The sequence below is a fragment of the Thunnus thynnus genome, chromosome 22, assembly GCF_963924715.1.
Source record: "Thunnus thynnus chromosome 22, fThuThy2.1, whole genome shotgun sequence".
Taxonomy (NCBI): Eukaryota; Metazoa; Chordata; class Actinopteri; order Scombriformes; family Scombridae; genus Thunnus; species Thunnus thynnus.
In genome coordinates, this window is record NC_089538.1 from 19,055,977 (window position 1) to 19,069,724 (window position 13,748).

At 38.3% G+C, this 13,748-nt stretch overlaps 1 protein-coding gene across 5 annotated transcripts in view; it reads right to left on the reverse strand.

Moving 5' to 3' along the window:
* The window catches only part of si:dkey-172j4.3 (diacylglycerol kinase delta), an 89,092-nt gene that overhangs the window by 13,753 nt on the left and 61,591 nt on the right, over positions 1 to 13,748 (reverse strand). For 2 of the 5 annotated variants that reach the window (XM_067578966.1, XM_067578968.1), the window contains 9 exons: positions 12,649 to 12,788; positions 10,006 to 10,093; positions 7,631 to 7,722; positions 5,562 to 5,627; positions 4,129 to 4,228; positions 3,627 to 3,668; positions 1,729 to 1,794; positions 287 to 458; positions 90 to 188 (listed from right to left, as the gene is read on the reverse strand). In XM_067578966.1, the coding sequence (XP_067435067.1) occupies positions 90 to 188; positions 287 to 458; positions 1,729 to 1,794; positions 3,627 to 3,668; positions 4,129 to 4,228; positions 5,562 to 5,627; positions 7,631 to 7,722; positions 10,006 to 10,093; positions 12,649 to 12,788 (865 nt within the window). The remainder of the gene's footprint in view (positions 1 to 89; positions 189 to 286; positions 459 to 1,728; positions 1,795 to 3,626; positions 3,669 to 4,128; positions 4,229 to 5,561; positions 5,628 to 7,630; positions 7,723 to 10,005; positions 10,094 to 12,648; positions 12,789 to 13,748) is intronic. The other 3 variants (XM_067578969.1, XM_067578967.1, XM_067578970.1) reach the window with 3 other exon arrangements.

Genomic DNA, 13,748 nt, shown 5'->3' on the forward strand with positions numbered 1-13,748 from the left:
GTAGATTTTGCAAAATGTACACAAAGCGTTTTTCGAGTGTGTCCTTTCACTTCATATCCATCCTGAGTTCAAACTAAAGGGACACTTACGCGGCTCAGCATCCTTCAGGTCCTCGCTGTTTTCTCTTTTGATGGAGGACGACGACGACATCCTCTGGACCTGCGTGTGTCGGTTCTGCTCGTCCACCACTGAAAAAACGACGACGTCAGTGAACTGCACGCTCAGGAAAATGCAAAACAAACGCTACCAACAGAACGAGGAGAGGAAAAAAAAAGGCTCCTCTTACCTTTCTCAGCCTGTTCGATGATCTGCCTCAGAGCTTTTTTCAGGCTGTTGGCTCTGAGCATCAGCTGCTCCTTGGACCGGTACGTTTTACCCTCCGAACCCGACTCACCGCCGCTTTCACTGGGGCTGGAGCTGCCGCCCTCCTGGCTCGGCACCGAACCCGCTGGCACCACCTGGAAACGACAGGAAAGGGGAAGGGAGACATCATCTTACTGTTGTAATAAATCTGTCAAATAAAAGCTATAAAATATATATTCTAGTATATTCCTGTGAAATGACCTGATGTTACCCGACTTGGATTTATTGAACTATATGAGCAGTGAAATCCTGAGGCATTAGTGCACTATTATAGCACCAAAGCAGCAGTATTTAATGAGGAAATATCTCCTCAATCATACATTTTTACTGTCGCTGTGGAAGCTTATAGCAGTGGGACACATCTCTCTTTTGTTAATAGGCAGCAGTTAATATTAATTTGCAGGCAGAATTATTATTTAAGGATGATATCTGTATTTAATTCATAAATTATAAAAAAAAGAAACAAAGCTTGATTCAAAGCTAACATCTACAGCCAGTCCCCTTATAGTCTTTCACTTGAGCAGGAGGCTGAAATCATAGTGACAGTTTGAGGGCTGTATTATTTCTTTTAGAGCACAAACATCAATCTGTGAATAAAAGACTCCACAGGGAGCAAACACAACAAGCTATGGCTGTTTTTTTTTATTATTTATTTTTATTTTTTTAAGCTGCCATGAGGAAACTTAGATGTGTGCATTGTTTTTGCTTTTTTTTCCCAGCATCATAGAGGGATTTAAAAACTCTCTCTTGTGTTGCGACCGAGTAGGAACACTTTATATCTTCTCTCTGAGCAACAACATCATTATCTCAAAAACACATTGTGTTTGTGCTTCTCTTCAACTTAAACTTTATTGTTATCGTCCCAAAGGAAATATAGCTTGAAGCTAAAGTAGATAAAGCCGAATATAGACGCTTTCCAAATATAGAGACGAATAAAGTGGAGTTAAAGACTAAAAAAGAGGTTGACTGATAATGATAGTTGACATTTTGTGGCTTGTTAAGCGTCTTAAATTTCAAAAAACAGCACTAAAACGGATTTTAGCGCCAGAGAAATCAAATTATCCATTAAAAAAGTGCATAATCGTAATATAAGTCAGGACATATAGGGGAGAGATAATCATATATTCATGCACACTGGTGGAATAATCAATCAAACTGTTGTTTAAGAGCAAAATTTAGGAGGTTTTTATCATTTTATTGACTAATATCTCTTTAAAAAAGCACGTTTTGTCTTAGAAATCAGCTTTTTGTCCCCTTTCCCCAGAACCTCATTTTGCAGCAAACCACTTCAGCTTGAAACAAAATATTTCCGCACTCTGATCGTTATGATTATCACGTATCGATTATAACTTGTAGCGTTATTACCTGAGCATCCGCTTCCTCACTTAAGGCCTTGACGAGGGAATCGAGCTTCTCGTTCAGCAGCGCGCACTGAGAGAGGAGAGAGAGACAGATAAGAGAGAGACGTTTTTTATGGCTTTTATTCTTTATATTGCTCCCTCGCTCGCTTCAAAATCATTTGAGCGTAAACTGGATGACACAGTACACACATTGTTGGGCAGAACTTCTTAAATTCTCATTCATGTGGCTGCAGTAAACCCCCCCTACGAAAACAGCTCGGAATCAATACCTCCTCTTATTCGGTTCACAGAGGTCTTTTATTTGATGACAAAGTTCCCACCGGGCATCAATAAAGCACCACATTATTTGGGAAAAAAAGACAGATAAGCGTGTCAGAGCTCAGAGCGCTCTGACAGGAGGGTTTCGCTGTCTCCGTTGGGTGAAAAGATTTCTTCTTTTTTTTGGGAAATGTCTCACAAAAAAAAAAGCCTGCAAACCACTTTTCCTCTCAGTAGGATTTTCTTTGCAGTTTAAAACTTTTACCTGCTGGTGACAGACAGAGCTAGTAATTCTATTTAACCCTTTACCATCCAGTCTTTGCCCCTTTTTTTTTTTACCTCCTTAAGTAGCTTTAAGGTTGGAAAAATCTACTTTTTCCTGGCACAGTCAGACAGCATCACATATACAGTGTATCCAGCTCTGGAGTGGATATATTCTACATGTCTTGTGCCTCATTTTATACATATTTTCCCAAAATTCAGCCTGATATATTTGGTATTTTGGGACTCTTTTGGATCCCTTCAAACTTAAAGTAAAGATCTGTGGTTTTGAACAACAGCTGGCTGCGCAGCATAAGTTTATAATGACTGACCGGCCATCAAATATGTCAAGTTTAAGTGTTTGAACTTGACTTAGATCTTCTTCTCAGAGTCATAACTTCCTTAAATCAAAGCTGGAATAAGCCAGATTTACTCTTACTAGTGATATCAGCTTCTCTTTGGAAAAACAATGCACTTCTTACTTCAGCGCTAGCCGAGTGATCGTCATATTTATAAGATGTTTCCTTCAGTATCCAAATAATTCAGGATGCTTATCTGTATTTTCATGATTACAGTGCAAATAGGAGCTGCTAATAGCTAATACAGCATGAGCTTTTATGGTGCAGAATCACCAAAATGTAAAGAAATAAAGGCTGTAACTAACAATAATTTTCATTATTGATTGATCGTCTGGTCTGACGTCTTAATATATAATGTTTTGAATGACCAGTAGTCCATAACCCAAAGATATGTGTTTACTATCATAGAAAACCAGAAAATATTCACATTTAAGAAGCTGGAACTGGTGATTTTTTGCCATTTTTTTTTGCTTTAAGCAATTACTTAACAAATAATGCATTATAAAAATAGTAAATTCATTAAATCTTGTGAAAAAGAGGTAGTGGTGTGCTCGAGGACTGTCTTGATCATATAAAACTCAAGAGAAACGCAGGTGCTTTTGAAGATAAGGGTCGTCACATAGAAGGAAAACCAAACTTCAGGCACTCATGCGTGCAGCAGGAATAAAAAAACTCTAGGATTAAGTTAAAAATCCTTTTATTCAAGGTAAGAGCCCTGTGGAATAAAGGCTTTTTAACCTAATCCTTGAGTTTTATATTCCTGCTCCACGCATGAGTGCCTGAAGTTCGTTTTTCCTTCTAATTAAACTCGCTGTTGGTCGACCAATCGAAAGGCTAACAAATAGAGCTTAGCTAACTTCTGCTCACTGTCTCCATGGCAACATTATACGCCCGGGGGGAAGATATTAATTTCATAAGAAAAAGACAAACAACAGGAGTGACAAAAATCCATGAAAATAATCTTTTTTTTTTGTATTATCAACATATTTTTAGACAGAAATAAAGTCCCCATTGGAATACTGACACTCTCATTTATCCAGTCTAATATTTGCGGCTTGTTGAGAAGCTGTGGAAAGACAAACAAAAATACAAATTTCCAAATATTAATTTGCATTAAACCTGCTTCATTTTCTTCATAAAAACTGCTCCAGAACATGCACAGTACTGATACGCAAACTGATGGCATCTCTCGAGTATTTAACGGTATTTTATTTTGAAAATAGCTGTGATATGTCATATATGTCAGTACATAACAGGAAGTAAAGGAGTGTTTTCAAAATAAAATGACAAACTTCAATGGATATGTTAAACTGGATTCTTATTAAGTATCAAATGCTGATTAGATGGAAAATATGGACTGAATATATAAACTATAGAGAGGGAACGATGACACTCAACCTTCAACACAACTATTTCTGTCTCATTCTCTCTATTATCTACACACACACACACACCTACACTTGCCCACTAGTTAGTGTTATACAAGCTGTTACATAATACACACGATTGCACATAAGACCATTTACCTTCTTTGCCATGGCATCTGCCTCCTCCCTGTTCTCTGTGGCTCTCTCGTACGCCTTCCCCACCTCCGCCACAAAATCATTCACCGTCCCACACAGGAACCTGACGGGGAGTTGGAGAGCGTACAAAGAAAGAGAAAAGAGAGGAAGAGAGAGGGAGAGAGGGAAAAGGGGGGAGTGAGGGTTAAGATGATAACTGTTGAAAATGAAACAAATTAGCGGGCTAACACGTTTTAGATTTTGGTGAGTCACTGTGTTTGGAGATTACACACACACACACGCTCTCGTTTCATCTCCGCCTACCTGCCTGTCAGCTCCGTCGCCTCCACACAGTCACTATTTACTCACATCTGTTACATTGCTGCTGTATGACTCAGCACTTGATGCTTTCTCCAAACTCACACGGCCCTCGTGCATTTATCAAACATTGGATCTAAGACGAATAACGCTCGTCTGCTAGCGGGAAAACACGCTCCTCGTTTGTGAAAGTCTCGTGTTCCCGCGCGGCGGCTCAGCGGGTGACGAGTGTTATTTTTCAAATTAGGGATCTGAGAATGACAGATTTTTGATGGTAGATGACGGTATTTTTTAGCTAACTCGTGGTTGTTATATGAAAAGCAGAAGGTTGGGCTGGTCAGTCTTGGTGTATTTGCAAAAGGCTGTGTATAACGCAAATAACACTTCAACTGGAGGCGGGAGGAGACGACGGACGTAGAAATGAATCAATCACGTGTCGGATTTTGAGTATTGTTTCAGGAGTTTAACTGCACAGTGAAAAAAGCCATTTTGTTTTGGCTGCATTCTCACAATGTTTCCTCAAAAAACATGCAAATGATGATTGATTTTGATTTGAATCGAGTGTGAGCTTGATCCCCTCCTATCGACAAGATATTCATTAACACATATCATAAAAAAGTCACCATAATTCATCAGTGGGATTGTTGTAATGGTGAAGAAATACTGAAATAACCAGCCGCCAAATTGCAATGGCTTTTCAAACATGACGTAAAGAGCAGGGCTGCAACTAACGATTAATCTGACAATTATTTCCTGGCTTAATTGATTGATCATTTCGTCTATTAAATGTCAGAAAAAAGACCCAGTGACCTCTTGAATCAACTGTTTTTGTCTGATAAACAACTCAAAACCAAAAGTTTTATAATTCAAGAAAGACAAGCAGCAAATCCTCACATTTCGAGAAGCTTCGACAATCAATTGTTTGGCATTTTTTTGCTTGAAAAAAGCAAATTGGTCTGATTCTTTATCGATTCCCTTATTGATTCCTGATCAATTTTCTAAGTGGAATAAATTAGCTTGATTGGGAAGCAGTACATGGTATTCCTGGGATTTAAGCCCGTGTTGCGTAGAAAGATGTTTCAGCTTATTCATCGTGTTTCCACATGAAATCATCATATTACAGACGTTACATTTCGTACCATTTCATCCTCTCTGCAGTGTCTCCTTCTTGTTGCAAGTCTCCAGCAGTGTTTTGCAATGTGCAACTGTCAGAAAAACATGGCGGCATCGATATTAGGAATTGATAAGCTCGGAGGCACACGATTCAGTATTACAGATGGATCAGACAATTTGAAAACAGTTCTGAACTGGTTTAACAGTTTGTGTGTTGTTGTAAAATAAAGTATCATCTCTCTATGAGATGTTTCTGTCGGTGCTCTGCTCTACTTGTCAAGTTTATTTACTTCCCTTTATTGTCAAATGTGACTCTATAATGTCAGTTACAGGTCATAGTTCATGGTTAAGGGAACCATTAGAGTTTGACGGAGGTACTTTACTTAAAGTGCCTTTAATGTCTTTGCTGGCAAAACAAAAACACATTTATTACTCTTCTGCCACCAGCAGTTGATTTCAGTTGAACATCCTGTTGCTAGTAGCAACCACTGCTGGTACAGCTCCATAGCTGCTGCTGATTAACTGACATTGTTACATCCACCATTTTGTCACTTTGTCTTATCTGTTTTGTCATTGTTGATTTGTAATTTGTTAATTTAGTCTTCTGTGATTAGTTTACTCCAAACCAACATCCTCCTGATCTTTACGCTAATGCTAGCTGTTGTGTTGCTAATACAACATTTTAAGTCAATGTTAGCTAATTAACTGTTGCATTAACAATTACATAATGTATTTTAACCTTGTTTTACTGTGTTGTACTTTCTATATGGACTTCATCTGTTACTGAAGATACTTAAATAAAATTAAAACTAATTAAAACTAAAATAAGTTGCCCCTCATGCCAGGAAGAAACAGTTCAGGCTAATTTACGGTAGGTCGCTCAACACTTTTGATGAATGTCGCCCAACAGAAATGACGTATTTCCAACAGAAAAAAAATGTCGCTCAACTATTGATCTAGTTACTATGGAGACAACTGAAACCTTTCGCCGAAGCATAAATTGAAAACGTCGTGTGACTCTTTAATTTCTGTCAGGCAACATTTATCAAAAGTGTCAAGCGAACCACTAGAAATTAGCCTTTAGCTAACTGACTTAACTAGTCTGCGTTCATGAATCCAGTTTCCTTATTTCTGCATTAATTCTTTTCTAAAACACCTTTGCTCTGACCGTTGTTAACAGTATCTCATCTTTTTCCAATCTATAAAAACTATCATTGAATTTGTTGTCCAATACAGTGTTTTCACAGTTTCACAACTGCTTCTGAAGGCTAGCTGCTGTGTTTAGCTCACTGCTTAGCACAGAGTAAACATTACAGCATAAATCTTGATGTTTGTGGCACAAAAATAAGGTTGGAACATTTTTAAGACCCTTTAGTGCACTTAAGTTGCTGACTGTGCTGGAAAACCATGACGGAAATTTACTGTGTCTTACATGAGCTGATTTCTATTCATGCGTTGAGTGTTTCTCCTGTCTCTTAGCTAATCGAAACCTGTTAAAAATCTCACTGTGTGGTTTCAGAAATAGATGTTACAACAAAGTAAAGTCACATAACACCGGTGTTATGTTGCAATGAAAATGTACTTTGAGTCTCCAAGGTGTTTTTTTTTTTTTTTTTTTTTTTTTTAAATGTGCTGCAGGTCTCCACTACAACCAGCAGCAGTTAAAAAACACACAGATCAGTGGAGAAAAGTGCTCCGTAATGGCTGCTCGACTTTTCCCAAAGGAAGACTAATGTACTAATGCAACCAGGATGACCCCTAAATACTGATTCATCTGTCTCTTTCACTTACAGCCAGGCGGCACTTACCGTCCCCTTCGTATGTGTGTGTGTGTGTGTGTGTGTGTGTGTTTGTCCTTAGGGAAGAGACCAAAGCAAAAAAAAATCAATACCTATTGACCAGACACTCAGTCCTTGTGTGCCTGTTTCTCTCATCATCTCTCTTCTCTTTTTTTTCCCCTCCCAGCATCCTCACATCTTGATTATCATCTTCCCTCCCATCTCATCCTTCACCTGCTTTCTCCTCCCTTCTTAAGTTTCTCTTCTTTCCCCCTCCGTCCCCGTTTTTTTTTTTTAAAGGCATTTATGGCACTTACTTGGCAGAGGAAATGACATCACTGTGTTTGTCCGAGTCCAGGATCTTGGCGAGGTGGGAGGCCACGGAGTCTGCATACTGAGTGATGTGAACCTGAGACGGAGAGAGAGGAACTTCAGATTTATAATAGAAAAGGAGAAATTTGTTTCTGGGACTATTTGGTTAAAAAGGCCCAGAGAAACCCTACGTAAGAGCTGACCGGTATAAGCTGGATTTGACATTTTCTTGAAGATTCACGTCTTTTTTTTAGCAGCGTTAAGGTGAGACATCATGAAATTTACATACGTGGTTTGATATTGTGATTTGGAACGAACCCAGACTCAGAACATATTGGGTCGATTTTGACCCGGGAGGACAAAAGTCCACAGATGGTATAAATTTGACTAAAACACCCAAAGTTCAATGAAAGTAGTGATCATTACTTTAACTTGCAAAGTGAGTGGTGTGGAACCATCCCTGTGATTTTCAGGCAATTAGATGAAAGAAATCCATATTTCTGATATAAAAACTTTTGAAAACGGGTCGAATTTGACCCGAGGACAACAGGAAGGTTAATCAAAGAGTTTAGCACAAAAAAAAACAGGATAAAAGCTAATCTGCCCAAGAGGGAAAGGTGAGGAAACCATAACTTCTGTTGGTTTTGATGAAAAATACAACATTTTTTACACTATGACCCTTTAAAAACAAACATTGTCTACTTGTGACCCCTCTACACATCCACCAAATTCTTCTCAAATTCTCAAAAGTCAGGAAAAATGCTTTATTCAGTGTAGTTAAGTATGTGTCGTCTTCTTTCCTTTATCCTTTAAGTCAGTGGTTCCCAACCTTTTTTATAAGACATACCCCCACAGCCCAGTCCGATGAACTGAAGTACAAGTAATTAATTGCAAACTGGATGTTATTAAACTATTAATCATATAAAGGTGGATATAATAGTGGATGCTACAATATTTTCATACAACTGAACTGTTGATGTTTGGTTCAGTCTGGTCAAATTTGCACAAAAGCTGGACGTTCCAACCATTTATCCATTACTTTTAGCTAATTATTCATCTCCTCTGCTCACTAGCTAACTAGTTTTCACACACTCTTTATTGCAATAACACCTGAATTAAATGTTACAGCTGACTCTATATGTGGATGTATTTTTAAATCAAATCAAATCCTTTATTCAGTTTTTTCAGATTAGTTGAGCTGCTCTACAATCTGTCTCTCCTGTAGTGCAGGGAATCAATGCCCCTGAAGATCCAGTCAATTCCTGCACACGCTTATCATCTCTGCATTGATTTATTAAACAGTGTCAACGTTTCGGTCAAACGTTGATGGAAATGAAAAATCAGAGGTGATAAGCGTGTGCTGGGAATTGACTGGTTGGGAATCACTGCTTCAAGTCATTTCGAGACCTCTCAGGTTTATTTTGTGACCCCTTGGAGGAGTCCTAACCCTTAGGTTGGGAACTACTACTTTATATTTGAGAGAGAAGTAACTACATTTAATAGAATTAAATGAAAAGAAGACTTTGAAATGATCAAATGGCTCTAATAACAGGGATATTCTCTAAGATTATCTAGAAATGTGTCCTGGTTTACAGCGTTTTGTATATTTCTGTCCTTTTTATGTACAAAACTCTTTATTTTACGTTGTCTAGAAACATATATGTGGTTTATTCGGCCATTTTTGCTCTTTAGTCATGACTTTACAACCCACTTCAACTTAACAGCTTTGGGTAATGAGATCTTAAAACATCTATTATCCGAAAAACATCTGGAAGATCAAGAAACATCTATAAAAACAGAGGAAATATAAATCAACACACAACTTTCTATGAGGTTCACTTACTGATAGCTTTGCACACTTATTGCCCACAAAAATATACTCTGCTTTTCGTTGTCTGGCAAGGCTCCAAAGGTATGATTTGTGTAGGTTTGGGTTGTTGTCATTGGCTGTCACCCAAAAAAATTCCCTTTTTGGTTGATTGGATCAGCCTTTGACTAACTGATAAATGTCTGATGAAAGTCCTAAAGAATTGGAGGGAGCATTTTTGGCAATGCAGGTGCAGAATTGTGCTGTAATTTTAAAGCTGCGGCATGTCCTTTAAGGTTAAGGGATCGGTTTTAAGGTCTGGGAGTAACACAAGGCAGCTTTCAGCTAACATTCATAATATAGAGCTGCCTTCCGTCGATATCTACACCACTCCCTGTGGTTTAAGTCTGATTGCTTTGGCTTCCAGCTGCCAGGCTCAATTGATTCTCAGTGGATGTTTTCCAAAATGATTTCTTGGAGCTTGTGAGATCCTGCTTTGTGGGGATACTAATTTATGGATACCATCTGTCAGGAAAGCGGACAGCTTCCTGAAAGCTCTGCAGAGTAATTTACCTGCAGAGGAGAATCAAGGCTGTCATCTTCCTTCACTATTGGTGTGTGTTTATTGATGGTGGGCACCTCGTATGTCATCACACTCCATCTAAAAAGACACACACAGACACACACTGAGGTTAAGCACCAGAAAATAAGCTTTATTATCGGCTAATCAGACCGAGATAGGAGGCAGGAGACGGCGAATTGAAACACCAAGCGATTGTAATGCTGATAAAAAAAAGGAAAAATCAATAAAACTGTAGTTCAAGCTGAGGACAAAGAGGTTTAAACACCTGCAGAAACAAGTATAAGCTTCAATTTTGTTCCTTTTGATTACATTTTTAATTTCCTATGAAAAACCTCACTTAAAAAAGGTGCATCTACTGCTACTTTACTTTGCAGGTAAGGTAACAAAATCTGCATACCAGCACCTCTAAAGCATCTTAATTAACACTTTACATCTTGTTTGTCAAGTTGTGGTTTTACGGGTTGGTTGTGTGCTGGACTATTTCTTGGCAGGAAGTGCTTTCCTCATGCTAAGCTAAGCTAAGCTAAGCTAAACAGGTGCTAACTCCAGCTTCGTACTTACTATACAGACTTGAGATGTGATCTAACTTGGGAAATAAAGCAAGTTTGGCTGCCTCAGATTTAATTTAAGTCATTTATGAGAACACAGCAAAGTAAAACACAGCTGCAACAACAGATGTGGAATATGCAAAAATTTTTGCCTTTACTGCAAAAAAAAAAGTCCTTAAATGTCATTTAATTGTCAATTATTGGACGCTAAAAGGACATCTACTCTGAATCTGCCTGTTTCACCTGTTTCCAATGTAAATCAAGTTGTTTCAAACATTTTCTATTTTCTTTTGGATACTTCTAATCTCTACTTCCAATCCAGTTGTTGCTTCAAGATTTTCACGCCCAAATCTAGAAAGTTCCTGAATCAAGAAAAACCACATGAATGCCAAGTGCAGTTTTCTTCCCTTATTGGCATATTTCTCTATGTGTGAATCTGAGACTAAATGATTGAAGGTTTATCACTTCTCAGATCCATATAAACAAGGAAGTGCTGCAGAATGAGGGAAGCTGATGACGCTGCTGATAAGAAGTTGACTTTGTGCAAACGTCTGAATTGTTTGAGACACGTACTGCAGTCAGGCATGTACAGCGCATTCTTTCAGTTTTCATTCCAGTAAGCGTCGGATGTCTGAAGCCTCTTTTTCTTTATTCACTTAATTTCTTCTTGATAGAATGACATAAATAACAAAGCAGCTCAAACCCCAAGGCCGCTGAACAAAGATGAAGCCTACATTGTGCACTACTTGAAACGTGGGAAGTCTTAAAAGACTTAAATATATATATATATATATATATATATACACACAGTGTACAGTACATGTGACATTGCAGGTGTCTTCACTCGGTTACTTCTTCTCCGTGTCATTTTATACCTGATTCTTTATGGACCTACAGTACCAAATCTGTAGATATGAAGTATTAGAGGATAATTAAATGATAGTAACTATCAATTATTTTCATTATCAATTAATCTGCCAGTTATTTTCTCCATAAATCAAATCGTTTTGTCTATAAAATGTGGTGAAAATGCCTGTTATAATTCCCCAGAGTTAAAGGAAATGTCTTATTTTGTCCAAACAACAGTCCAAAAGTCAAAGATATTCCGTTATCTATCATGTATGACAACGAAAAGTATTAAATCATCACATTTGAGGAGCTAAAAGCAGCAAAAGTTAATGACATTTTCTTAAAAATAACTAAAATTATTATTCAGTTATCAAAATACTTGCCGATTTATTGTCTGTCAATCGACTACTTGATTAATCGTCAAATTGTTTTAGCTCTGATGTAATTACTGAACTGTTTGAACAGCCGAAGTCAATCAACCAAACAACAGTAGACTGTAGATGTGAATTAGCCTTCTACACTAGCTGTTACTCATTAACAGTTTTCGAACTCTGTCTCTGACAAATATAGTAATAAAAATTAAACAAAACACTAAAACTCGCTGGCATACATGTGTTTCTAATTGTCTGTGTAAATGAAGATGTTTTACAGTACGTTCACACCACTCTGATGGATCTGAAGAAGATCCGCCTGCAGCCGAATCTTTGGGAAACGTCGACCATCAGCTGCTAATTACTGTGTGCACAAATGCTGCTTGATTTTCCACCGTATCACTGCTAAGAGACGAGTTATTTTTACGGGTTGTTTATGCATCTTTCTCATAGATGTAAGTAACATATAAACACCCTGTAGTGTTTTAGCTAATTAACTTTTTCTTGGTTGGACTATCGCTTGCTCCGGTCTGCTGCCTTTGATCAACATATAACACTAAGAAGGATCATATCTAGACATAGCAGTCGTTAATTTGCTCATTTGGGATTTCCCCCCTTCACAAGTTTATTTTAGGAAAGCGCCCTGTCAGCTTTCCCTGCACATCACAGGGCCAAAGCAGTTAGACAGGCACTCATAAATACAGGCAATTTAGAGTCTGAGGAATATGAAAGCAAACCAAAGGCCCCTGAAGGAAAACAACACAAACACGGACATGGAAACTCACTGCTGGGACGTTGAACCTTGCTTTGAAGAAACCACATTGTTGCCCCGCCCCTTTCCTAACACACCCCCTACTAATCTTACCGGTCCAACATTTTGGTGGTGGCTCTCTCCAGCTTCTCCAGGATCTGCAGCAGCTGAGCGTCGTCGTCGCAGAGGCCTCCCCAGCCAAGAACGCGAGCCAGGTCGTTACCTGTGCCCAGCGGCAGCACGCCGAGCTGGCACTGCGGAGAGGAGATAGAATCAGTCACTTCCAACGACACAAAACACGATAAAGAGAGTTTATTTATATCAGTGTGTCGTATGTAAACAGACAAAAAAGCAGCACCAGACGGACTATTTGTGTATGTAAAATCAGGTTTTTTGATGCATAAAGGGAAGTTATTGTGTTGGTTATGCACACTTTTTCTCCACATATGTGTCCAGAGGAAGAAAGTAACAGAAGCTTCTCACTTTTGTTAAAATCCTGCCGTTGATACATGTATCCTGCGTGTGTGTGTGACAAAGAGGAAAGGATGAAGACTTGATTATACAGCGTTTCTGCCCTCAAGCCAACGTCTAAAAAAAGCGTAGAAATATTAATAAAAGTCTGATAATAACGTAGTGACTCAGAGAGGCGTCACAGCGGTTAATCTACTCTAGTCTGACATGACCTGATATTATTCAAACTGATTTGACATAGCATTTATCCATCCAAATTGAATTAATTTAAAATTAAAAAACCATGTTATACAGCGAGGCGTTCATTTATTTTGATGAATTTTAATTAAATTAATTAATCGGTTCAGGTAAGCAGCGTTAATATTGGTGATTCTGACCAGTTCCTTTCACTGTGTCCTCCCTCTTTCTTTCTCTGTGTCCTTTTTAGCTTTAATACGGTCAAAAACTCTCTAAATCTTTATTCATCAGAGCAATAAAAGCTGACAAAGAAGAAGAAGGTTTGCACACAGCGTGTACCGCAGAGCAGCAGGCTTATGAAAAGGTACAATAAGCCATAATAACTTTTCATGAACCTGATAAAGCCTTGAGCGAAATGTGACGGTCATGCTGTTGTTAACAAAAGATCCTTGATTATATATTTTTTTGAATCCTTTATTGTCAAATAATTGGCAATTTCAGGTTTCAGGACAACGGACAGCAACAAGCTACAACCTCCGAGTGACCTCAGGTGGAAAATTATTTTT